The sequence below is a fragment of the Pongo abelii genome, chromosome 9 (genome assembly GCF_028885655.2).
Source record: "Pongo abelii isolate AG06213 chromosome 9, NHGRI_mPonAbe1-v2.0_pri, whole genome shotgun sequence".
NCBI classification, from domain to species: Eukaryota; Metazoa; Chordata; class Mammalia; order Primates; family Hominidae; genus Pongo; species Pongo abelii.
The window spans coordinates 7,145,710-7,170,755 of record NC_071994.2 but is presented as its reverse complement, the minus strand read 5'-3'; the positions used below and the strand labels follow the sequence as shown (position 1 = coordinate 7,170,755).

Sequence of the window (25,046 nt, the reverse complement as noted above, 5' to 3'; positions counted from 1 at the left end):
GAAATTAACCAGTACAAATATGTGAAGTGGCTGGGCACTGTGGCTCACAGCTGTAATCCCAGTGCTTTGGGAGGGTGAGGTGGGAGGGTCGCTTGAGGCCAGGAGTTTGAGAACAGCATCGTAGTGACTCCATCTCTACAAAAAAAAATTTTTTTTTAAATTATCTGGGTGTGGTGGCACAGGCTTGTGGTCCCAGCTACTCTGGAGGCTGAGGCAGGAGGATCACTTGAACCCAAGAGGTGGAGGCTACAGTGAACAGTGATCTTACCATTGCATTCCAGCCTGGGGGACAAAGTGAGACCCTGTCACTAAAGAAAAAATAACTAAGTAAATACATATATAAATAAACAAATATGCATGTGAAGCCTTTAGTGCCTGGGTCGCATTGGAAAGACAACACTCCTTTACAGCGATGATGATGATGACGACGGGAGGAGGGAGTGCAGAAGGCCCATGCCCCGCCTGTACTGGGTTCGCAAAACCTGGGAAGAGGTAAGACGCTTACTGCTGTCATTCACAGCTAGTTTCTAGAGGCGCACAGAAACGTTGTTTTAGGGCCAGGTGTGGTGGCTCACGCCTGTAATCCCAGCACTTCAGGAGGGCAAGGAGGGTGGATCACGAGGTCTAGGAGTTCAAGACCAGCCTGGCCAAGATGGTGAAACCCAGTCTCTACTAAAAATACAAAAATTAGCTGGGCGTGGCAGCGTGCCTGTAGTCCCAGCTATGCGGGAGGCTGAGGCAAGGAATTGCTTGAACCCAGGAGGCGGAGATTGCAGTGAGCTGAGATTGTGCCACTGCACTCTAGCGTGGGTGACAGAGCGAAACTCCGCCTCAAAAAAAGAAAAACAAAAGTTGTTTTAGCCCCAAAGTACCTCATTTCTCTTTTTTCTTTTCTTTTGTTTAATTTAATTTTATTTTTTTGTTTTGTTTTGAGACAGCATCTTGCTCTGTTGGCTAGCCTGGTGTGCAGTGGCACGAACACGGCCCACTGCAGCTTCGAACTCCTGGGCTCAAGCGATCCTCTCGCCTGGGCCTCCCAAAGTGGTGGGGTTACAGGCATGAGCCACCGCGCCGGGCGCTAAAGTACCTCATTTCTATCATTTATCGATTATTCCCTAATATTAATTGGGCACAACTATGACTCATTTCCGACCCCGCAATGGGCTCTCTTGGTCTCCTTCTCCACCTTTCTTTCCCTCTTCCTCTTTTTATTTTTTGAAAGAGGAAGATCCAGGATGCAAGAGTCCCGACAATCATACTAGATATGCGAAAGAGAAAAAGCCGGAAGAAAATACACAAAAATCATAACACTTTGAGGGTGTGGCTTACGGGTGGGTTTTTTTTTTTTTTCATTTTCCTAACTCTGCAATGCTGTTATATTCCATTCACAACTTCAAACAAAGTGCCACATGGCCGCAGTCCCAATCAATTCAATGACAATTGTTAGGGACGTCCTCGTCCCGCCCGGCCCGCGGACCCCGGCCCTGCCTCCTTGACTGGCTGGGGTCCAGCCCCTAGACATTCCCAGGCTCCGCCCCCGAGCAGACGCGCGCGCTCAGGCGCAGCGCAGAGAACCAATCACCATCCGTTTCCACGCTCAGTCCCTTTTGGCTTCTGCCCTCAACCAAAATGGCGCTAGCTCGGAAGCTGCCGAGGTGCTAGGAGTTGCCGAAGCAAGTCCGGAAGCTACCGAGCGAGTCCGGAAGTTGCCGAAAGGGAGCAGCGGGGAAGGAGGATGGCGGATATCATCGTAAGACTCCGGGAGGACGGGATCCAAAAACGTGTGATACAGGAAGGGCGAGGAGAGCTCCCGGACTTTCAGGATGGGACCAAGGTTCGTGTCTACCCTACCCTTCGCCCCCTCTGCGGCGTGGTACGCATGCGAGGCGGGAGGAGGCCTTAGGCGAGAGGTTGCGCATGCCCAGAGGGCAGCGTCCACTGACCCTACCGCTCACATGCAGAACTCGACGCTGATTGGGCTGAATTTAAGTAGGGGGTGAATTCGGGCCTGTCTGCCCCGCCCCCTGGCTCGGCCTTGTAGCAGCATTGGTGGTGGAGGCCGTCAGTCATCACAAGCGGGTTGGGGTTGGGGGTTGATCTCAGTGCTTGGGCAGACCCCACGCTGGAGGAAACCCAGGGCCGGGAGTGGTCCTAGGGTATCTGGGTTTCAAGGCTCATGATCCTTTGTAGATAGAAGGGCCTTCTGAAAACACTTAGACCAACTGCCACTGTTGAGAGTGGAAAACCGAGGCCCTGGGACGTGCAAAGCGGGAGAACGGGCCCAGAGGTTAGGTCTCCCAGACAGGGACTCTTTAGCAGTCTTCCTTCTGCACTGGTGGCTTGTTTGGGACAGATGAGGGCTGGAAAGTAAAGAACCTCCCACTTTTCTCCTTTTTGCCAGGCCCCTAGATCTAGCCCCTCTGCTCCCTTTTCCCCCAACCTACAACTCCAGGCTTCCCTGCTTCTCCTGCAGTTGCCTCCGGCTTCCCTGCTTCTCCTGCAGTTGCCTCCTCCCGGAGTGCTTTTCCCAGCTGCCACTTGTTTGCAGAGTAGGGAACCTCCCAGGGGCAGCCCCCTGTGCCCAGCAGAGCAGTCAGGCAGGACATGCACATTGAGCAAATGAGCACATGCCCCCTGGCCAGTACCGTGCCGAATCGGGCACCTAAGCATCCTAGCCCAGTGCAGTATAAGTGCTCTGAGAGCAGAGTGGAGCTGCATGGCTGGAGTGATCCGCTGTATGAAAAGATATCTTCTCTAAGAAGAGACAGGATGTGTGGTGTGGGTTCATGCCCCCATGTGCTGGGGGGTTGGTGGCGTTGGAAGAAGGGGCTGGCAAGGGACATCCTGGATGGAACAGACACCAGAAGGAGAGATGTGAACAATGGCACCCCAAGATCAGGTAGGTGGTGTTAAATAACCAATCGCCAGCACTGATGGAGTGCTCACTATTCGAGCATTGTGCTACATGCTTCACACGTTTATTTCCTACAATGTGAGATAGGTACTGTTGTTGATTCCGTTTTACCGAAGTGGAAACTGACTTCAGAGACGCAGCATGGTGCGGCAGTTAAGAGCGTGGGCTCCTCTAACCATATCCTGTCGAGGGTTCAATCTTCAAACCTCTTTTCTCTGCACCCAACCCCAGTGTTATCTCTAAAAACTCTCCCTGCCCGGATTACTCCCAGATACAGCTCTCCAGTCATTACCTGTCTCTTAAACCTGATATACAGCTCCCTACTCACCATCTCCACCTGGAAGCCTGGTTGGCGACTCACACTTAACCTGCTCCACCTGAGGCTTCTCCGTGTCAGTTAGGGGAACCAACAACCTTCTTGTTGTTCAGGGCAAAAACCTTAGCGTCTCTGTGGTCCTCCCAGTCTCACATACCACATCACATCCTCAATATCCAGCCAGGATTTGAGTTCTCACCACTTCTGCCATCACTGCTTGGGTCCAGGCCATCCTCATCTCCGGCCTGGGTTACTGCAGCGACCTCTAACTCCCCTCCTGCCTCTTTTGTCCCTCTGTGGTCTGTTCTCGTCCCAGCAGCCGAACCCATGCCAGATTCAATTTCTTTTTTACTCGGAGCCACTCAGTGGCTTCCATCACAGAGTAAAAAACAGAGGCCTCACCATAGCCTACAGTCCCTGTGAGGTCCACCCCTACTGACCTGGGTGAGCTCCCCTGCTGACCCCGTGGTGTACCCCGCCCCCTCCTTCACTCTGCTCCGCCACACTGGCCTTGCTGCTCTTGAACACATCATGCGTTTGAAACGGGAAGTTCCCTTGTCTCCCTCGCAGGGCGTGCGATGGGGGAGTGGCTTGCTTCTTCAGTACCCCGCTGCTCAAACCTCTGGGGAAGCATACAGATGGGCAGGCTGTGGGCTCCGACCTCATGGCAGTGTCCAGGGGTGAATGTTTACAGCTCCGTGTGTTCTAGGGTGCTCTTTTAGTTTGTCTATAGGCGGCTTGTGTTAACCAGCTCAATTAGACCCCCTTCCTTATCACAAGGACAGAGGGCTTTCTGTAGCCTGGGGTTTTCTTGCCTTGATGTACTGGAGTACTGGAGAATTAGATCACTTGTGGGCTTGAAGAATGATTGCAATTTTTTTTTTTTTTTTTCCGAGACGGAGTTTCGCTCTTGTCGCCCAGGCTGGAGTGCAATGGTGCAATCTCGGCTCACTGCAACCTCTGCCTCCCAGGTTCAAGCAATTCTCCTGCCTCAGCCTCCCAAGTAGCTGAGATGACACCAGGCCTGGCTAATTTTTTAAAATGTTTTTAGTAGAGATGGGCTTTTACCATGTTGGCCAAGCTGGTTTCAAATACCTTTTCTTTTTTCTTTTTTTTTTTTTTTTTGAGACAGAGTCTTGCTCTATTTCCCAAGCTGGAGTGCAGTGGCAATGATCTCGGTTCACTGCAACCTCCACCTTCTGGGTTCAAGTGATTCTCCTGTCTCAGCCTCCCAAGTAGCTGGGATTACAGGCACCCGCCACCATGGCCAGCTAATTTTTGTATTTTTAGTAGAGACGGGGTTTTGCCACGTTGGCCAGGCTGGTCTCGAATCCCTGACCTCAGGTGATCCACCTGCCTTGGAGATGGTCTTCCCCTGGGGTTGGGCCACTTGGTGGCCCCAGCTCTCCTCTGACTGCCCCAGCCAAACTCCGCCTCTTCCTGCCAGTCGATGACCTGCCAGTGTGCAGGTGCCTATCAGTGTGATCTGCTGCTGCTTGCTCCCCTGACATCCTCTCAATGACCAGGAGCTCGTGTCATCTTCTGCTGATGGGCTCCTCTGACACCTGGCTGCCTGTGTGTCTGCCCGCTAGGGTGTTGGGTTTTTATAGGCACAGGATAGGGGTGTGGCAGGCCAGGGTGGTCTTGGGAAATGCAACATTTGGGCAGGAAATGCCTGTTCTCACCTAGGTCCGTGGGGGTGGAGCCCTACCCAGGGACCACGCCCTCTTCTACCCAGCACTTTCCTTCTCTCCTTCCATATTATTTAACAGGACCACGCTCCTCCCTTCCCAGCACGTCCATATTACATTGTCCCACTACAAGGCTTTTTACACGTGTTGTTCTTTTGGCCTAGAAAGTTCCTATCCCAGGGTCCACTTGGCTTGCTTTCTTCCTTACTCCCTCACCCCGCACTCTGTTTAATCCAGCCCCAACCCCCATGCCCTGCTGTTTCCCAAGCACGTGGCTTCACCTGTCATGACATATTGTTTTGTTTGATGCCCATCTCCTCCCTCTAGAAGTGCCATGTGAGCTTCAGGGGCGCAGGGACTTTTTTGTGTTTTGCTTGCTGCCATGTTCTGGTGTCTAGCACAGAGCTTGGGCACGTAGTAGGTGCTTAGTAAATATGTGTTGAGGAATGAATGGAGTCAGACTGCTTGGACTCTTGTTCCCACTCAGCCACCCACTAGCCGTGTGGCTTGGGCCTGTTCCTGCCTTCCTTGTGACTTTGTTTTCTCACCAGCGTGGGAGGATAAAGCCAGGTGTAAGGTCAGGTGGCGTCCCCGGGGAAGCCCCGTCCCTTATGCCGTCTGCAGGCCGGGGACTGGACTTCTCCTTGGGGGTCAGGGTGAGGGTTTGTGCCTTTGCCTGACCTTTGCATGTGGTTCACAGGCCACGTTCCACTACCGGACGCTGCACAGTGACAACGAGGGCACCGTGCTGGACGACAGCCGGGCTCGTGGCAAGCCCATGGAGCTCATCATTGGCAAGAAGTTCAAGCTGCCCGTGTGGGAGACCATCGTGTGCACCATGCGAGAAGGGGAGATTGCCCAGTTCCTCTGTGACATCAAGGTGTCTGTCCTGTACCTGTCTGCGGTGGCTGTCCAGCCAAGCCCTATTCCTATTCCCTATCCCCAGGGCTCCTCCTCTCTCCACCCTCTGCTAGACTGCCACCCACTCTTTTTTTTTGGAGATGGAATCTTGCTGTGTCGCCCAGGCTGGAGTGCAGTGGTACGATCTCAGCTCACTGCACCCTCCACCTCCTGGGTTCAAGCGATTCTCCTGCCTCAGCCTCCCGAGTAGCTGAGATTACAAACACCCTCCATGATGCCCGGCTAATTTTTGTATTTTTAGTAGAGACAGAGTTTCACCATGTTGGCCAGGCTGGTCTTGAACTCCTGACCTCAGGTGATCCGCCCGCCTTGGCCTCCCAAAGTGCTGGGATTACAGGCGTGTGCCACCGCGCCCAGCCCACCCACTCTTTCCAGACCACCACACCAGCCTGCTGATGGCGTCCTGGCCTCCGTTCCGCCTTCCCCTATTAGCCAGACTGAGGCCAGGGGACTCGTTCTCAAATGCAAACGACCTGTACATCCCTTTGTTTCAAACCTCTATGGCTCCTGGTCACTGTCAGGATAGAGCACAGTGGGTCCTCACTTTATGCTGCTGATACTTTCTTGGAAACTGTGACTAAGAGAAAAAACATACATCAGGTGCTCAGCCACCATCATTTCTCTCAGCAAAATTTTGTTAAAACATTGATGAGAAGAAAAATTGGTTTCGTTATGTATTGTTTTCGCCTACAGTCACAGTTTCCAAGAACCTACTTAGGACATTAAGTGAGGACTTAAACTGTATAAGCTATAGCTGCTCGCATAGCTTTTTGGGGGCTGGCCCCTGCCGTCTCACCCTCTTACTCAACCTCCCTGCTTTTCCTTTCCATTCCCCTTCTTAGCCAAGATCGTCCCTCTTCCTTCAAAGCTTATTCCTGGGTCACCACCTCTAGGAAGCCCTCCCTGACTGCTAGTGGTTGGCTCAACTCCCACATTTGGGTCTTCCAACCCTCATGCCCTGCATGGCCAGGATCTGCTCTTCTGCCTTGTCCTAGGCTATTGCAGAGCAGGGATCTGGTCTGTTTAATTCTAGCTTTGGGATGCTCAGCATGAGCCAGTCCAGAGCCGACTCAGGAAATGCCCACTGATGGCAGCCCGGCAGTCAGCCCCTGTCCAGACAACAGGGCAGTGCGAGGAGTGGGAGTGGGGAGGACCCGGGTAGGAGGAATCTGGTTATCTGGTTCCCACCAACCTAGCAGCTTTGCCAAGCAAGAGATTAGAGGCTAGGTCCTCTATGTCTGTCTCCCTGCAGGGTTTTTTTTTTTTTTTTTTTACTAAGTCTCACTCTGTTGCCCATGCTGGAGTGCAGTGGCACGATCTTGGCTCACTGCAACCACCATCTCCTGGGTTCAAGTGATTCTCTGCCGTAGCTGCCTGAGTAGCTGGGATTACAGGCGCCTGCCATCATGCCCGGCTAATTTTTGTATTTTAGTAGAGACGGGGTTTCACCATGTTGGTCAGGCTGGTCTTGAACTCCTGACCTCAGGTGATCCGCCCGCCTTGGCCTCCCAAAGTGCTAGGATTACAGGTGTGAGCCACCACATCCGGCCTCCCTGAGGGTTTTGAAGTGGCTGGCCTGGGCCCGGCTCTGAGGTAGGCCCTCAGTGGGGTGTGGGTGGGGCAGGAGAAGGAGAAGCTGCTGGGAACAGAATGTGGGGGGGCCCCAGTACTTTGCATAATCCAGCTTGTGGGCCTTATCCTCGGGAGGGAGAGGAGGTAAGAATTCTACTGGGCCTGTAAGGACGAGGGAGACAGGGGGTAGGCATGTGTCTGTGCTGGTGGTGAGGATGGGGGTAGGTGCTCTGTTTGGTGGCCAGAGAATGTGGCAGAAGCTGGGGCTTCACCAGGAGAGAGGGCTAAGCCACTGGAGGAGTCCTGAGTTAAAAGCCTCCTGCGCTTAAATGGAGTAGAGGCCCAGTTGTCACTCTCTGGGCCTTGGTGTTTGTTCTCAGATGGTGGTGGGGAAGGGGGCTGGGCCTTGTGGACCCAGTGACCAGCCAGTCCACAGTGACAGAGCCCCTGGCACCCTTGCCTTCCTGCAGCACGTGGTCCTGTACCCACTGGTGGCCAAGAGTCTCCGCAACATCGCGGCGGGCAAGGACCCCCTGGAGGGCCAGCGGCACTGCTGCGGTGTTGCACAGATGCATGAACACAGCTCCCTGGGCCATGCCGACCTGGACGCCCTGCAGCAGAACCCCCAGCCCCTCATCTTCCACATGGAGATGCTGAAGGTGAGGGGCCGCCGAGCCTGGCCTTACCAGGCCCCCACTGCCCAGCCTCAGGGCGGCACTGGCCTGTCCGCCCAGGGGTGGTGGGATCTGCTGGTGGACTGCTGGGGGAGCGGACAGGCACAAGAAAACCTGTGCAGCACCCTTGACAGTACCCTGGGTCTCCTTTCCTCCTCCTTCACATCTCAAATGTCACCTCCTCCAGGAAGCCGGCCCTGCCCACCTGGCCTCATTCTCTGTCTCGGAGCAGCTCATTTCCTTTATAGCCTCTGCTGCACCTTGAAGTCCCTTGAAATTCGTGTATTTCCTTGTCCATTTAGGGAATCTGCCATGGACCATGATCTCTGCAAGGGCAGGGCTTTTCACCGTCTTGTTCACTGTTCTATTCTTAGCACTTGCCACAGTGCTGGGCACACAGGAGATGTGACATCGATGTTTGTTTAATGCTTTTTGAGTGACAAGCAGCTCTGCTGCTGGTGTGTGATGTCTGGGGGCCCAGCCAGCCCAGATGTGGGTCAGGTCTGCTGCTGACGGACGCAGCTGTGGTGTCCTCGAGCCCTGCTGTGATATGCCCCATGCCCTGCAGGTGGAGAGCCCTGGCACGTACCAGCAGGACCCATGGGCCATGACAGACGAAGAGAAGGCAAAGGCAGTGCCACTTATCCACCAGGAGGGCAACCGGTTGTACCGCGAGGGGCATGTGAAGGAGGCTGCTGCCAAGTACTACGATGCCATTGCTTGCCTCAAGAACCTGCAGATGAAGGTGCTGCCTGGAGGCTGAGGGGGAGGATGGATGGAGGGGGGTGTGGAGCCAGGGGGCCCAGGTCTACAGCTTCTCCCTGTTCCCTGCCCCCATGCTCCCAGGAACAGCCTGGGTCCCCTGAATGGATCCAGCTGGACCAGCAGATCACGCCGCTGCTGCTCAACTACTGCCAGTGCAAGCTGGTGGTCGAGGAGTACTACGAGGTGCTGGACCACTGCTCTTCCATCCTCAACAAGTACGACGGTGAGCACCGGGCCCTGGGCTGCCGGGAGCTGCGAGTGGTCAGAGTGGCCTTTCTCCTGTCACTGCTGGGGGTCAAGACCTAGCCTTTCACAACCCCCATTCTGAGCTCCCACGGGGGCCTGACTAAATGCCTCTGCTCAGCAGGGCCGCGGGCCCCATTGTGCCAATGAAGCATGAATGGTGTATTGGGGGTGGGGTGGCATCCTCAGATCAGGGAGGGCTCTCTCTCCCCTGTGGGCCCATGGTGCCAGGAGACATGAGGGCAGGCAGCTGGCCAGGATCCCCCCTCACGCCCTTGCCTGCCCACTGCCCACTGGCCTCCTCTGCAGACAACGTCAAGGCCTACTTCAAGCGGGGCAAGGCCCACGCGGCCGTGTGGAACGCCCAGGAGGCCCAGGCTGACTTTGCCAAAGTGCTGGAGCTGGACCCAGCCCTGGCGCCCGTGGTGAGCCGAGAGCTGCGGGCCCTGGAGGCGCGGATCCGGCAGAAGGACGAAGAGGACAAAGCCCGGTTCCGGGGGATCTTCTCCCATTGACAGGAGCACTTGGCCCTGCCTTACCTGCCAAGCCCACTGCTGCAGCTGCCAGCCCTCCTGCCCCTGCTGCGTCATGCTTCTGTGTATATAAAGGCCTTTATTTATCTGTCTCTGAGTCTGCTGAGCTGCTCCACTGGGAGAGCCGGGTCATCACCTGGCTTTCCTGGTACTTGGGTGGCTGCTGGGAGGCAAAGAATCAGGGTTCAAATCCTATTCCCTCCGCCTACCAGCTCTGAGGCGTCAGTGTCCCTGTTAGAGAAATTATGATGAGCTCTTTCACCAAGGAAGTGTCTCTCGCTGGCCAGGGCTGGGGCACCCCAGGAGCCCCCAATCTTAAGGGGGAGATGAAGTGGGTACAAGCCAGGTAGCTGGGGGCCTGAGGGAGGTGGTCTCCTGGTGCTGCCCTCCCCCTCCAGCCTCGGATCCCATGGTCTTCTGGCCTCGGTGTCTGGGGGCAGGGTTTCCATGAGAAGCTACGCTGGGGCTGAGGTGAGCCGGGTCGGGCTGGGGTGGGCTGACTGTCCAGAAAGAGGAGAGGGCTGAGCGCTTCGTGAGAGCTTTCGAGGCGCAGACCCCCATCCTGACCTGCCTGTGACAATGGATGGCCCTGGGCACGGGTTTTGTGAGACCTTTTGAGGCCCAGGCCCCCATCCTGACCCTGCGTGTGACCTGGATGGCCCTGGGTGTGTGTTGGCCTCTGTTGGCCTCTCTGTGCACATCAGTGTCCCCTGTTGAACTGGAAACTGGGCTGGCCGCCCTGTGATGCCAGGCACGGGGCGAGTGGGTGGGGTGCAGGTGGCGTTTATTTTCATGGATTTATACACACTGGAAAAGCCTCTGCGCCCACGCCCACGTCCTCCTCCCTCCCCCCGGCGCTGGGTCCCCTCATATGAAAGGGAAGTAACCGAGGAGCACACGGAGATATAGGGTGTGGGGCTGGGGGGCCGGCGCTGGGGCCAAAAGTCTGGGTCCCCAGCCTCCCACACGCAGCCCCTCGGGTCCCTCGGGTGTGTCAATAGATAACCCAGTTCCAGGCGTGGTGTGGGCCTCACTCCTCGCTGTCCAGCTTCAGGCTGATGCTCCGTGCTTTGCCCCGTGCCAGGGTGGTGGGTGGTGTTCCCGGGCCCTCACGCTCTGCCTGGCTGGGGCCCCTTGAGCGAAGCAGCTGGCTCTGTTTGCGCAGGAAGTCCACGGGAGCAGCCACACCATAGCTGCTCTTGCCCAAGGCAGCTCTCGGGGGTCCCGAGGAGGCATGCGAGTGCGAGCCTGCTTCCAGCTGGCCCAGGTGGGCCACATAGCCGTCTGACAGGAACTGTGGGCAGAGGTAGGCAGCGATGAGGGGGTGCTGGCCAAGGGCCCACATGCTGCCCTCCACGGTCCTCCAGAGGCACCTGAGGCAGGCTGGGGGACTGGTGGCAGGCTTGGCACAGCCTGAGCTGAAGCCTTCTCAATAGATAGGACCCCAGGCTGGGAGCCAGGGCACCTTGGCTGTGCTCCTAGCTCTGCCCTTCTCTGGGCCTCAGTCTCCTCATCTGGAAAATGGGGTCTTAGAGGAAAAATAACAGCAGCCAATGTTTAGCCAGCACTTGCTTTGTGCCCAGCCCTGTGCCTGTTGATGTGCAGTAAATGATGTGATCTTCGTAAGCTGACATGGGCAGTGCCATGATCATTTCCATTTACAGACGGGAAGCTGAGGCTCAGAAAGGTCACAGTGGAAAGCCATGGCTGAGTGGAACCAGGGCCTAGGGTCTTGAGCACATTCCAGTGTGCACTGTCCCCTCTGGCTTGCCTGGCAGCTGGCAGCTCAAGCTGCTCATGGCCCTTGTCCTCGGAGGATCCCAGGTTCCCTGGAGGCCGGTTAGGCCTTCTCACATCTTCCCCAGAGTCCGTGGTCCCTAAGGCCTGGGACTGAGGCCCCTGCTCCCTGGTGGGGTCCTGTTCCTGGCCTTCACCTGGCCCTCACCTGGCACTGCGCCTGTAGCTTCCGCACGGCACGGCCCACGATGTAGGTCTGGCTCGGGGACAGCCCCAGAGCCGCATATACAGCCACATCTTTGGGAGACCCATAACCGGCCACGATGTTCAGTTCTACCTGTGGCGGGAGATGCCAATCAGCTGCCCCAGGGGTGGAGCCGTGCAGCTGGGGGCGGGGTCTGTTGGGCTTCCCCAGGTTGTTCTGGGGGTGGGTCCAGGCAGACGGAGGCGAGGACAGGTCCCAGTCCCACAGGGACAGGGGCGGGACCAGCTGCATCTCCCTAGTTGCCCCTAAGTACACGGGGCCCCTCAAACTAGGGAAGCAGGACCATAGCGGCCGCTGCAGTCAGGCAGGGCCCGGGCCGATCCGGTTGGGAACAGATGGGCCTCTGCCGATCCGGGGGTGGGGGGTAAGGGGGAGCGGGGGCGGGGTCAGGACCCGGAGCCTCTCCAGCCGCCGCACCTCCTGCACCAGGCTCTGCAGAAACATTGCCTTCTGGCGTAGTGGGTCGTGGGTGAGGCCGTCGCAGAAGGAGACGACGCCGTGCGGGAAGTTGTGCTGCGACAGCCAGGCCACCACGCGGTGCTTCTGCATATCCGGCCGGCCTGTGACATACACGATCAGGTAGCCGGAGTCCTGCCAGTGCCTGTGGGGCGGGGGCAGCGGTCAGCTCCGCTGGCCAGGGGTGAGGGGCCGGTCACCCCGGTGAAATGGGTGGTGGTAGCGGTGGCAACTCCTACCTGACCACATCCACGGCGCCAGCTCGCACCTTGGGGTCGCTGCCCATGATGGAGACGCTGGCGGTGAAGGAGCCGTCGATGCTGAAGACCACAGCCTCCGTGCCGCGGGCCACCACAGTCAGGCAGCATTCGGCATAGGTGTGGTCGCCCCTGCGGCCCACGGGGCGGTGCGTGAGTGGCGCGGGGCGAGGCCTGGCGGAGCCCTCCCGCAGAGGCCCGGCCAGCCGCGCTCACCTGACCACCATGCGCACGGGGTAGACACCAATGCCCAGCGCGCGCTCTGGGGGAACTGGGAAGGTGAGGCGGCCCGAGCTATTGGTGACTTCGGTGCCAAAGTGGATCCACTTGCCCGACAGCGGCTGCGTCATGATGTAGACATCCACCTGGAGGGGAGAAGGGGCGGGAGGTCCATGGGGGCCCTGCGTGGAGGAGGGCAGAGGCGGGGCTGTCCTCGGGGATGGGTGGGTCTAGGGGCACAACCACCAGGAACCAGGAGCTGTTCCGAGGACAGGAGGTTGGGCCATGGGACCAGGCGACAGGGCCTCTGGGTCCTGACCTTCTCTCCGGTGAGCGTGACGACGTCCAGGGGCCCGTACATGAAGCGCCCGCTTAGCACCTGGGGGCGGCCTTCGCACACCACCGTGTCGCTCGCCCGGTGGTTGGAAGTGACGTTCTAGAGGGAGGAGAGGGCGTGAGTCCGCGGCCAGGAAAGGATGGGGATGCTTGGGGAGGGGATGCGGGTGAGGATCCACACGCAAACACCGGGGTGGGGGCCTAGAGGCTGCGGGGCGTTGAGGGAAAAGGGCAAGCCCGGGGAGCGCACTTCTGTGGACCCCGGCCTGAGAGCCTGTGTGTGGGCCGCGGCTCCAGGGGCAGAGCTGTGACAGGACGGGATGCAGAGGATGAGGCGAGGTGGGGACCAGCGCAGATCCAGACCCTAGACCCAAACTTGCCGCAGAGGGCGGGGAGGGGGCGGGGAGACCAGCGGTTCCCAGGGGCGGGGCTGGGGCAATGAGGTGGGGCCAGGACCCCAGGGGCGGGGCAGGACTGGGAGAGAGTTGGGTCGGCTAGGGCCCGAGGAGGCGGGGTGCTGGGGGGAGGGGCGGGGCCTCTCTGGTGAGTGGGCGAGTGGGCGAGGGGGCGAGGGGCAGGGCACCTACCCGGATCTTGACCTGCGTGCGTTTTCGCTGCCACTTCTCCCTGGGGAAGGCCGGGCTGTAGATGGACGGCTCCTCGCATTCCGCCAGCTGTGGCCGCTCCTTCTCGATCACCTGCGCGGGACAGGGGGCGAGGCCTCTGTCTCTTAGGGGAGGGAGGGCTGCTACTCCCCCGGCCCACAGCAGCCCATCCCCGTCCCATTCTCATCTCCCATTCCATATTCCCAGGCCCACCTGGCGCAGGATGAACGCCACCACGTCGGCGGACTCCCAGTAGCTGGCGTGGAAGAGGTGGGGCAGCGTGACCGTGGGAAAGGCGGTGAGCGCCTCGGGGCAGTACAGCGAGTAGTCGATCCGCTTGGTCCCCCACCAGCGCTCCAGGACTGCGAGGCCACGGCAGCGAGTCAGGATGGCCTCCTGCCCCACACCCATCTGCCTGGGCGCTGGGTGCTCTTCCCTCCCCCCTTTCCACCCAGCCTGCTCTTTGCCAAGTCCAGGCTGGGTGCTGGGGGAGAGGGTTTCTCAGCTGGGCTTCGGAGGTGGAATACGGGCCTCCCCCACCCCCAGGTTGGACTGCCTAGGCTGGCTGACTTACTCTTAACCACCTCACTGGTGGTGCTGGGGGCGGCTGGCTGGGCCGGGGGGTCAGTGGCCAACTCACTGCCCTTCCAGAAGGCACCGCTAGAAGAGGTGGGTGTTGAGGGCACCAGCATCTCCAGCTCCTCCAGAAAGAGGCCGGAGTGCGTCTGCAGAGTGTCAGCTGGGGGAAGGAGGGCAAGGTCAGCAGGGCCGGCCAGGTGGCTCTCCTGTCTTCTCACCCAGGGCTCCCTGTACCTCTGCCATCTTCCCTGTGGCCCCTCTGGTCAGGTCCTGGCTGAGGCTGCACTGTGGCATTCTCTCCTCTCAGATAGCCCAGTGGCCAGCTGCACTCCTGCCAGAATGACTGTTGCCACCGCCCCAAACGCTGCACACCTGTGCCCAACACAGGCCCGCTTGGCCCATATATACCTGGGCACGCCCCCCAATACATGCCTGCAGCACAGCCCCCACAGATGCAGCAGTGCACACATGCTGGCTGCTCGTATGGCAGCATACCAGCATCATGCTGCCAGGGGGCACCCTCTCTAGCTTGGCTAACCTCCCCCACCCGACTTCTAGGCCCAGGAGGTCAGAGGGTCCTGGGGATCCAGACCCCCCCCCCCGGGGGAAGGAGCTCCTGGTCCTGGGAGTGGTGGCCTGAGAGATTTCCCATCGTGTGGGAGCCTCCTCATGTCTTCTGCTACCTCCTCCCTTCCTGTATGTGCCCTCCTCCTTCTCCCCTTTATCTTGTTTGGGGGGCATACCCAGCAGCAGGGATGAGCCGTCTCCCAGGGGGAACTTCTGGTAGCGGGGCACAGTCAGTGGGGCGATGGCCTGGAATTTTGGGGCCAGCAGGGGCTCGAGGCGTGAGGCGCAGGGGTCAGCCGCATGGAAGAGGTTGTAGATCTGCTCACAGGCTGGGCGCATCTGGGCCACTGGGTACCCAGAAGATAGAGAAAGATTGTGGGGTGGGGGTTTCAGCTGGGCACTCTGGGAGGTAGGGGGTGTGGGAGCAGCACCCTGATGTCTGGTGTGACCCTGAGCCAGCACTTCCTAAACTGCACTCCCTGGGAAGTCAGTAGGGCCCTGCTTAAAGTGAGACAGGGGCTGGGCACCGGGGCTCATGCCTGGAATCCCAGTACTGCGGGAGGCAGAAGCAGATGGATCACTTGAGGTCAGGAGTTCGAGACCAGCCTGGCCAACATGGTGAAACCCCGTCTCCATTAAAAATACAAAAATTAGCTGGGTTTGGTGGCTCATTCCTGGAATCCCAGCACTGTGGGAGGCAGAGGTGGGGGGATTACCTGAGGTCAGGAGTTCGAGACCAGCCTGGCCAACATGGCAAAACCCTGTCTCTACTAAAAAAAATACGAAAATTAGCTGGGCATGGTGGCGGGTGCCTGTAATCCCAGCTACTTGGGATGCTGAGGCGGGAGAATCACTTGAACCCAGGAGGTTGCAGTGAGCAAGATCAGGCCACTGACACTCTAGTCTGGGTGACAGAGCGAGACTCTGTCTCAAAAAAAAGGCTGAGAAGAGGGCAGCGGCTTCGATTTGCTGCCGTGGTGTCCGCTGGACCCCTTCTAGTGCAGAACATTCCACAGGTGTGAAGCTCCTCCCAGTGGCTTTGGGAGACTCACCCTTAGCGAGTCCCTTCTTTCTGGGCCTCAGGTTCCCCTTCTGTAGCCAGGCCTTTGAATTAGTACAGTGGGGAAGTTGCTCGTGCCTTGGGTGAGAGGGAAGGCCAGAGGAGGTGGGGAAGGAAGGGGCAGACAGAGACTAGAGGTGCCCCCGCAGCCCCTAGGACTCACCCTCCAGGGCGGGCATCACAGTTTTGCGCAGAGCCAGCACCAGGCCCAGTGGGGAGCCGAAGAGGAAGAAGCCAGAGACCTTGAAGGCAAGGCGGGCAGCGCTGCTGGGGCCGTCAGGTGCCTCAGAACTGGCAGCGGGTGGGCAGGAGGCTGTGCTTGCCCGCCGGGGCTCCCCGGAGGAGGTGGTTGCGGGGGCTGCCTGAAGGCTGTGGGGGAGGAGGGGTGCTCAGTGCTGCTGCCTCTGTAGTCCATCATGTGCCCAGGGTAGGGGTGATGGGGCAGGGACATCACCTGTTCTGAGAGCCCTCGGGCTCAGGACTGGCCATGTCACTGGGGATGCGCTGGGGAGGCAAGGCCGAGGGTTCTGGGCTGCCCCGACCCAGGCCTTCCACACCATCTGCCAGGGGGTCCCGCACTGGGTCAAACTCCGGCGAGAGCAGCTCATTGTTCTGGATGGAACAGGGGACAGGAACATCCTCAGGCCTGGGGACCATTCGAATTCTACTTACTTAGAAGCGAGGAGCGAGGCTTGGGGGTTGAGCAGAGCAGAATTCCAGAGAAGACATGAACTGGCAGGGCAGCAGGGGGCCTGCCTGCTGGCAGAGGGGTCACATTCCAGGGGGCAGAGACCTAGAGCCGGAGAGGGCCCTTCCGCTCCTGAGGAGGCCGGGTTTGGCTATACTGACCATGCTCCCACGGCGGCTGCTGCCCCGACTCCCGGTGCCCGCGTTAGCACTGTGGCAGAGTGCATCAAAGCCCAGGATGCCGCCAACGCCGTCTCCAATCAGTGCGACCTGGGTGGCAGCAGGGGTACCATCAGGAGGGGCCTTGTCCTCACCCAGGCCAGGCCACAGTGGGGGCTGCAGTGGAGGGCAGCAGATGGACTGTCCCTAACTGCTGACCTGCCCACAGAAGCCGGCACCCTCAGGTGAGCGCAGGAAGGCTGAGTAGGCCTGGTTGGTGCGGGCAATGACGGTGGCCACGGCGCCCTGGTAGCGGGAGGATGAGGTGGCCAGCAGTGGCAGGGCAGCCAGTGGAATGTGGTCTTGGGAGCGGGACAGGCTGTCCCCATCGTGGCTATAAGGGCTCAGGCTGTAGGAGGAGGAAATGTGGTGCGTGGGTGAGGGGCTTCCAGACCCACTCCTGCCATCCAAGTCCCCTGGGCCTGCTGGCAAGCCCTGGCTCTGTGGGTCCTCTGTGGGGAGCGTTAGCCCCAAGAGGCAACTGAAATGGAGCCATTCTCCAGAACAGGTCCAGCCATGCCAGTGACTGACCCAGGTGTCTGGCTTCCTGACCCCTTCCCCCTCCCTGCCCCAAGGCCTCCCTGATCCTTCCACCCATGGCTAGTACTTGGAGACAAGGGCATAGGCGGCGGCGCAGATGGGTGGACAGGGCACCAGTCGCAGCGCCACATGACCCAAGGCCTCAGGGAAGTGGATGCGGGTGACGGCCTCGAAGGCAGAGCTCAGCGTCTGCACATCCGCCTGCTTGGAGCTGGCGTCTCCAGGGCCTGAGTCCAGGATGTTGCCGCTGTGCAGGATAAGGAAGAGGGCGTGGACTGCGCATGCCTCAGCCCCCAGCTCCCCGGCTCCATCCAGGCCCTGGGGGGGAACAATGGGGTGCAGTGGGTGTCACAGCAGTGGCCAGGCCAGCGAGTAGGGGGAGCTTTGACATGGGGTGGCTGACCATACTTGCCTCTGAGTCCCTGGGTGCTTGGGCCCCATCCTCAATGCCTTTAGCTGCCTCAGCTCCAGGCTCTGTAGGGCAAGGAAGCCAGTGAGAGGGATGGAGAGGACCACTGGGATCCCCTCGTCTGGCACTTTAGGCACCCCAGTTCTGGCATCTGCCTGAGGCCCCCAGTCCCTACCTTCCTCCAAACTTCTCCCACCAACTCTCCCAGGTCAGTTTGCATTTCCAGGCCTTTGCTCCTACTGGTCTTATTGCAGTGAGGGCTGCCTCTCCACACAATGCCTGTTTGCCTGGCAAACTTCTCTAACCCTGCCCTGTCCAATGTGGTGGCCATTAGCTACAAGTGGCCATTTAAATGTAAATGAATTAAAATATAATACATAAAAACCTCAGTTCCTCAGTCACGCTAGCCCCATTTTCAGTGCCTGGGAGCCGGTGTGGCTGGTGGTTATCACCTTGGGCAGCACGGACCTAGAAGTTCTGCTGGACAGTGCTGGCCCAAGTCTTCCAAAGCCAGCATAGACATCACCTCTCACGTGAAGACTTCAGGGAGTCCAAATTAATTCCTTCATTCTTAGTGCTATGTCTGAATCATGACTACATTCTAATCATCCATCCATCCACCCATCCATCCATCCATCCATCCATCCATCCACCTGCCCACCCACCCACCCATCCATCCATCCATCCATCCATCCACCCACCCACCCATCCATCCATCCATCCACCCACCCAACCATCCATCCATCCACCCACCCAACCAACCATCCATCCATCCATCCACCCACTCAACCATTCATCCATCCATCCATCTACCCACCCACCCACCCATCCATCCATCCACCCACCCACCCACCCATCCATCCATCCATCCACCCACCCAACCATCCATCCATCCATCCACCCACCCAACCAACCATCCATCCATCCATCCACCCACTCAACCATTCATCCATCCATCCATCTACCCACCCACCCACCCATCCATCCATCCACTCACCCACCCACCCATCCATCCATCCATCCATCCATCCATCCATCCATCCATCCATCCACCCACCCAACCACCCATCCATCCATCCACCCACCCAACCAACCATCCATCCATCCATCCACCCACTCAACCATTCATCCATCCATCCATCTACCCACCCACCCACCCACCCACCCATCCACCCATCCATCCATCCATCCATCCATCCATCCATCCACCATTCATTATTCATCTGTGTACTTAATGAGCATGTCTTCAGATTGCCTCTCATCTTAAGATGCCATTAAACTTATGACCTGCTGTACACGGGTGCTGGGGGCCGGTGTCCTAGGCGGGATCTTTACCTGGCGTTCCCTCCGCCTCCATTGGGGAGGCAAAGGCGTCGATGAAGTCATTGGAGTTCCACTTGGTCATCTCCTTGGGGAAGACCTCCTCACTGTCCGAGAAGCCTTCTGAGGGGACAGGGGGCTGTGTCATGGGGTGGGAGGAGCTGCTCGGGGACATCCCCACTCCCAAAAAGGGCCTCAGTGCTGACCGTGGGCATCAAAGAACTCTTCCTCGGAGCTGTTCTCGGAGTCTCGGGCAATGTTCTGCATGCGCCACTCAGACAAGCTCTGGGGAGACACAGCCCCTGCCGGGCCGGCTCAGCCTCAGCCTCAGCCTCAGCCCAGCCTGGGGAGGGCCGTTCCTCCCATCCCTGTGCCCCAGCCTCACCTCCGTGTTGGGATGAGTAGGAGGTACGGGAGGATGAGGACCACTGCTTCCCAAAGCTGGCATCGGGGGAGGCATCTGGGCCAGGGCGGGCCTCAGGCCCATCGGGGGTGCCAGTGTTGCTGGCCCCAGACCGGGCCTCGGTGCTTGGTTTCCCGGGGGGCTGGGCCTCGGACCCCTCACTGCCTGTGTTGCACTTGGCCATGCGCTGGGCCAGCATGCGAGCAGTCTCCTCTTCCAGTGCCCGGATGTCAGCCATGCTCAGCTCTGTCCACTCATCCTGCCAGCACCAGGCCTGGCGGTGGGCCCGCAGCATCACCCGACGCAGACCTGCAGGTGCCCAGGCGTCAGAACTGCCCCCTCCCCCTGCTTCCCTGCTACCTCAGCCACATGCCCAGCCTTGAGGTTGGATAATGGCTCCCCTGGGGACACCACCCACCCAGAGCCACAAAGCAGGGCAGGGCCAGTGCAGTCCAGGAATGGGAGTGGAAAGTGGGGCATCTGTCTTCCTGCCTGACTCCCCCCCACCCACTGCCTCTTCTGTCTCTCTGCACACCCTAACTCTCAGCACTCCCCACCCCATCACTCCAGAAGCAGGGACCGATGCTTGTTCTTGCTTTTGGCTGGCTTCCTGCTGACTTCTGAGGAATTAACAGTTAATTAAGGGTTTAACAGTTAATGAAATTGTTGATGGTTAATGAAGGTGTTAACAGTTAATGGAAGTGTTGGCACTCAATGAAGGTTGTAGTGAAAGATGATACCCATTCTGGGATATTTTTATCTTAAGCAGAAGAATAAAGTTAGAAACTCTTAAATATCTAGGAAATAAAGTAATGATGGTTGAATGATAATTATAAACTTCTGCAAAGAGATATATCGGAATCTTAGTAGTGGCTATATGTGGGTGATTTTAATTTTCTTATTTGTGCTTTTTGGTATTTTTCCAAACGCAAGACAAGGAGTCCTCATTATCCTCTAAGCTGAATTTCCTCACCTGTAAAATGGGAATAATCATCATCATTACCTGGTGGGGTGTTGTGGGTGTTAAGGGAGATCTTGCACAAAAAGTAATTAGCCATGGGTCTGTGTGTTGCAATCACTGTCAGTATTAGCTCTTCATATCTGACTCAACCTCTTCTTCATTTACTGAAGAGAAATTTAAAGTGCAGAGATGGCCAGTGCCTTGCTGGAGGTACCATGGGTTGGGGGTCAGTAGTGGGACAGAAGCCAGGCCGCCGGTCTCTCCAACTAGGGACCATCCCTCTGTGTGCAGATGACCTGGGCACTGAGGCAGGGCTGAGCTGTAGGCAGGGTGGGGTCAGGTTGAGGGGAGGTGTGGGACTGGGGCTCCTGAACACCAGGGCCAAAGGCTGGAACACTAGAAACTGGGAGTGGAGGGGGGGAGTCCCAGAGAGAATGACATCAGAATCACAGCCTCAGCCTGCACTCCTTAGCATGCTGCCAGTTAGAGCCGGTGACCTTCCTGAGCGTCTCTAAGTCTCATCCAACTCATAGGATGATGGAGAATCTTAGAATCTTAATGGAAGCAGCAGCATTTCTGAATGTCAGAGCCAGTATGGACCTTGTAGATCATATTACCAGCTTCCTGCTCTGTGGATACCTGGCTAGGCTGTGCGGCCGCCTCTGCCCTAGTGCTCCCCACCTCAAATGGAAATGATCGCTTGCCACTTCTGTGTCCCCAGTGGATGGGAGCATCCCTGGACCTAAACACGGGGTCTGGGGCATGCTGGGTAAGTGGGACCTCCCGCAGCTGGGTGCTCACCTACATCGTGGATGAACTGCTCGATCTTGGCTTGCATGCCCCAGTAGCGGAACTCAACCTTGCACAGCTTATAGGCACACATAAGGGGCCCCGTCTGTGCCGCCGTCCGCGCCCAGTCATCAGACAGTGGCCCTCGGCCCGTCTTGACCGAGCGGTACAGCCGAGGGTCCTCTTCTGCTTTGTACTCGCCTGGGGCCACTGCATCCCGCACGATGTCGATGGTGTCTGAGGGAGTTCGGCAAGCATTGAGCAGCGCCAGCCCCTTTGAGCCCCCGCTCCTGGCACCCTCTTGGGACTGGGTGACAGTTCCCGTCCTTTTGCAGATAGGACATGAGGCCTGGAGAGGGCTGGGACTTCTCAGAGGCTGCCCACTGAGGCAGCCAGGAGCCTGAGAGGGGCGCCAGGGTCCCCCCATAGCTCCAGGCCTCACCCAGGATGCGCTGTCTCCTCTCGGCCCCGCTCAGGTTGAAGACGTTTGGCTGCTGCCCCCCATCAGGCAGGTAATAGGTCTCGATTTCAATGGAGAATTTCTCCACGAAAGGGCAGGTGTACCTGGGCAGAAGGCACGGGTGAGGCTCACTGCTGTACCCACCAGGGCCACTCCCCTCCTGGCCTCGGATCATGCCCACCTCACCCACTCACCGGGTTCGGGTGTAGGGGTAGGCATTCCAGGATTCCTCTTCTACCTGCAGGGCAGCCTTGGGCAGCAGTGCCCGGAACCAGCCTGGGATGTGGGAGCCCACGTGGTACACCTTGTGTGTGTACTGCCCGCTGCCCCCGGGCCCATCTGTGTAGGGCCGGTTGGCCAGGATCTCCACGCCGCTGCCCTCACCACTAGACTCCTCCCGACTCTTTTTCTGTGGCCCAAGGGAGAGCAGAACAGGGAGCTCAGCCCCAGCTTAGCGTCTGGGATCCCCAGCTCAGCCTGGTGTTCTACACAGCTCTGGGGCCCTGGTCCCAGCCTTTTCAACTCCCTGAAACCAGATCCTGCCCCACCAAAGCTCCCTGGGATCAGAATCACAGATGCAGCCCAGCCCCGCATGGGGTCTGCAATCCAGCACTCAATTCAGTCATTCAAGTATTCATTGAGTGTCTGCTTCACTCCAGGCAGTGTTTGGGATTATATCAATTGAGATATATTGATGAATAGAACAAAGACCCCTGCCCTCGTGGAACTTACATTCTAGTGGAAGGAGACAGACAAAAGGAAAAAGCAAATTATATGGTGTGTTAGAAGGTGCTAGGTGCTATAGGAAAAGAAAGCCTAGAGTAGGGTACGGGTGATCAGGGTTGGGGGCTGCAGTTTTGATCTGATAGTCAGGGAAGGCCTTGCTAATAACATAATGTGACCATGGCTTGAACATGACTTTAAGGAGTTGAGGTAGGAGGAGGTGCTCAAGGCAGGGGGAAGCCAGTGCGGCTCCAAGGTGGGAGCATACTGGATGTGCTGGCGGGTGGCAAGGAGGCTGGGGTGGCTGGCAAGGAAGAAGGGACAAGGAGAGGAAAAGGGGCCCCCAGCTCTCAGAGGCCCTGACCCTGGCCCCCTCCCTCTCTGGGAGGCCCTGGCCTCCTCCCAATCCCGGCTCCGCCACACCCCTCAGAGCTTGAGAGCCAGCATATCCTGCCTTCTGTCGCTCTGGGGCTCAGATGGCCCTTTCAAGCCCGAGGCCGGGTCCGGGCCCTCTTGCTTTATAAGATTCTGGTCCTGCTGTGCTGGGGACAGATCTGGAGCGGACTCCCCCAGGCCCTGCACCAACCCGGCCACTGCTGAGGGCCTGTCCTGGCCCACTCTTCTCACTGCCCTACCCCAGAGCCCCCTCGTCCTCTGATCCTTGCTGCCCTGTCCCTGCCCCAGGTTTGGCACCTGGTCCTCACCCCATCTCCCTGACCTCCAGGGATGGCCAGGACCCTGCACTTCTCCAGACCCCCTCCCGCCCTCCTCTGCCGCGGAGGCCCCCCTCCTCATTCTTGCCGCCTCCTGGGCGCTTTTTCCTTCCCCGATGGGATTACAGATCCTGAGGAGGATTACAGGAGATCAGAGGAGGGCTGGGCACTTAGCGGGTGGGAAGCACCACTCGGCCCTCCTGCCCCTCTTCCCACAGCCCTTCCCCATCCCCACATCTGAAGGGGGGCCTCTCTTGCCTCCTCCGGGCTCCCAGCCGGTCCCAGCCCCGGGGCAGGGCTGGCGGGGTCGGCGGGGCTCCACCCCTTGCCCGGGTGCCCTCTCCCCGCCGCCCTCACCTGGATCATGTAGAGCTGGGCCACCTGGTACTCGTCCAGGCTCATGGGCAGCAGAATGTGGTATTCCTTGATGAGCATCCTGAAGGCGCTCGGCGGGCCGCGCGCGGCCTCCGCTCCTCCTGGCGCAGGGCACGGCGCGACAGTCAGTGCGGGGAGGCTGCGCGCGGCCCCGAGCCCTGCGCGCCGGCCGAGGGGCTCAGGCCACGGGACCCCATGTCCGGGCCCGCCGCGGGGGAGGCAGAGGCGAGCCCAGCGCCGCCGCCCGCGCCGCCCGGGCCGGGAGCCGCAGCGAGGCTGAGAGCTGACCTCTTTTCCGCGCAGCCCCCGCCCCCCGCCCGCCTGTCGCCATGGCAACCGCGCGCTGACGCGGGCCCCCCGGAGCGCCAGGCTCCGGCCGGCGGGCGGGAGGGCCACCTCGCCTCTCCCGCTGCGACCGCGTCCTAACCCCGGGAAACGGCATCCCTCGGGGGCGCGCCACCGAAGCCCCGGGGCCCCTCCTTCCGGGCCCGCCTTCCGCGACCGGCCCCTTGGGGACCCGCCCCCTGCATCGCCTTCCCGGAGTCGGCGGGGTCCCAAGTCCCCCACTCTCGGACGTCCACCTAGAGCTTTGTTCCCCGAGTGTCTCTGCGCGGAGTGGCCCCGTGCGCCCAGCATCTCTGCCACGGTTCCCCACACCCTGCACCCGAACCTACCTTCCGGGACCAGTAATCCCCTCCGCCCTCCAAATCTGCCTTCTTCACCACAGAGGGCAGCGGGGTCCTCGACCCCCCCCTCCCAGCATCCTTCCTGGACCCCCGGCCCTCGCCGGCTCTCCACGCGCCTAGGCAGCCACCCCGTCCTCTTCCCGGGGGGTGAGCCCTCCTCAGGCTGAGGCCAGAGTGGCTCCACTTGGTATCCCACGGGCCCTGGCCCTGGAGACCCGCTCCGCCCACCTGCGCCCCAGACTGGCACCGAGGTTCCGCTGCAGGCACCCCTCCATCCCCCACTCGTACCCCGCGAGCAAGCGAGAGGCCCTGTTGTCCCCACTTCCCTCTGCTCGCCAGCGTCCCGGTCCCCTGCCGCGCTCTTGGCCCGCCTGCTGACGTCCCGGCTCACCTTTAGCTTGAGGCGGGCGCCCCTCACCCAGCCCGGGCAGGGCCGGCAGGCCCGTGGGTCGGAGCCCGGAGCGCCCCCAGCCCCGGCCTCGGGTTCCAGCGGTGGCCGGACCCTCCCGAGGAGCAGTGCCGGCCCATGGCCCCGACCTTCCTCTCGATCCGCCCGCCGGCGCCCCTGCCGTCCCTCCCCGCCGCCCGCCGCGTCACTGCGGCCGCCCCGCCCCCTTCCTGGGCCCGGCTGGCCCTCCCCACCCCGGCGGGGTCCGGGCAGCCCCGCCTGCAGCGGAGGAGGCAGGGAGGCAGGCCCCTGCCTTCCTTCCCCGGGGCAGTGGGAAAAAGGCCATTGCCTAATTCTGGCTCTTCCTAGTCCCTCTGTGCTGACTGGGGTCCCCAAAAACTCTTAGTTCCTATCTCCACCCTAGCCCAGCCCTCCTCTGTGCAGTCACAGGGTGGTTTGATATGGGGGGTGCCAGGCCCACTCTCCTCTTCTAACCCACTGCAGTCCTTAGATTTGGGACCCAGGGTAGAGGAAATGCCTCCCCACCAGTCTAGCCAGAAGCTGGTGGCTCTGACGTGCCTCCACCTAGGGCTGGGCTCGGCTCCAAGGCCCCAGGCCTCTAAGGTCACCAAGCTACACGCCCGGGCAGAAGCGGGCTGTCAC

The 25,046-nt window shown here is 59.4% G+C and overlaps 2 protein-coding genes across 5 annotated transcripts; one reads left to right on the top strand and one right to left on the bottom strand.

Annotated features, from left to right (window-relative positions):
* Positions 1-1,581: 1,581 nt before the first annotated feature.
* Positions 1,582-9,721, top strand: AIP (aryl hydrocarbon receptor interacting protein). Of its 2 annotated transcripts, none has more exons than XM_002821443.4 (6): positions 1,582-1,834; positions 5,622-5,801; positions 7,885-8,073; positions 8,657-8,833; positions 8,935-9,076; positions 9,406-9,721. In XM_002821443.4, exons 1-6 carry the CDS (start codon positions 1,736-1,738, stop codon positions 9,609-9,611), a joined length of 993 nt encoding a protein of 330 aa, XP_002821489.2. In that variant the 5' UTR covers positions 1,582-1,735; the 3' UTR covers positions 9,612-9,721. The 2 variants fall into 2 exon arrangements, with proteins under 2 accessions (XP_002821489.2, XP_024111357.2); XM_024255589.2 differs by having other exon boundaries at positions 8,935-9,068; positions 9,406-9,478.
* Positions 9,722-10,396: 675 nt separating this feature from the next.
* Positions 10,397-24,579, bottom strand: PITPNM1 (phosphatidylinositol transfer protein membrane associated 1). Of its 3 annotated transcripts, none has more exons than XM_024255749.3 (24): positions 24,387-24,579; positions 23,292-23,410; positions 21,693-21,907; positions 21,481-21,602; positions 21,051-21,275; positions 19,271-19,597; positions 19,092-19,187; positions 18,901-19,008; positions 17,569-17,630; positions 17,224-17,474; positions 16,776-16,965; positions 16,560-16,667; positions 16,165-16,322; positions 15,874-16,079; positions 14,827-14,997; positions 14,079-14,243; positions 13,718-13,866; positions 13,487-13,597; positions 12,883-12,999; positions 12,561-12,709; positions 12,327-12,476; positions 12,049-12,232; positions 11,575-11,703; positions 10,397-10,923 (listed from the first exon to the last, which is right to left on the bottom strand). In XM_024255749.3, exons 2-24 carry the CDS (start codon positions 23,367-23,369, stop codon positions 10,660-10,662), a joined length of 3,735 nt encoding a protein of 1,244 aa, XP_024111517.2. In that variant the 5' UTR covers positions 23,370-23,410; positions 24,387-24,579; the 3' UTR covers positions 10,397-10,659. The 3 variants fall into 3 exon arrangements, with proteins under 3 accessions (XP_024111517.2, XP_054381508.1, XP_054381507.1); XM_054525533.2 differs by having other exon boundaries at positions 12,049-12,191; XM_054525532.2 differs by having other exon boundaries at positions 18,901-19,005.
* Between the last annotated feature and the right edge of the window lie 467 nt (positions 24,580-25,046).

Bases quoted from the DNA above. Each gene is read 5' to 3' on its own strand.
- AIP (XM_002821443.4), top strand. From the start codon at position 1,736: ATGGCGGATATCATCGTAAGACTCCGGGAGGACGGGATCCAAAAACGT. The intron at 1,835-5,621 runs GTTCGTGTCTAC...TGTGGTTCACAG, and splicing joins ACTTTCAGGATGGGACCAAG to GCCACGTTCCACTACCGGAC. The intron at 8,074-8,656 runs GTGAGGGGCCGC...CATGCCCTGCAG, and splicing joins TCCACATGGAGATGCTGAAG to GTGGAGAGCCCTGGCACGTA.
- PITPNM1 (XM_024255749.3), bottom strand. From the start codon at position 23,369: ATGCTCATCAAGGAATACCACATTCTGCTGCCCATGAGCCTGGACGAG. The intron at 19,598-21,050 runs GTGAGCACCCAG...GGGCACCTGCAG, and splicing joins GCAGTTCATCCACGATGTAG to GTCTGCGTCGGGTGATGCTG. The intron at 17,475-17,568 runs GCAAGTATGGTC...GTTCCCCCCCAG, and splicing joins AAGCACCCAGGGACTCAGAG to GGCCTGGATGGAGCCGGGGA.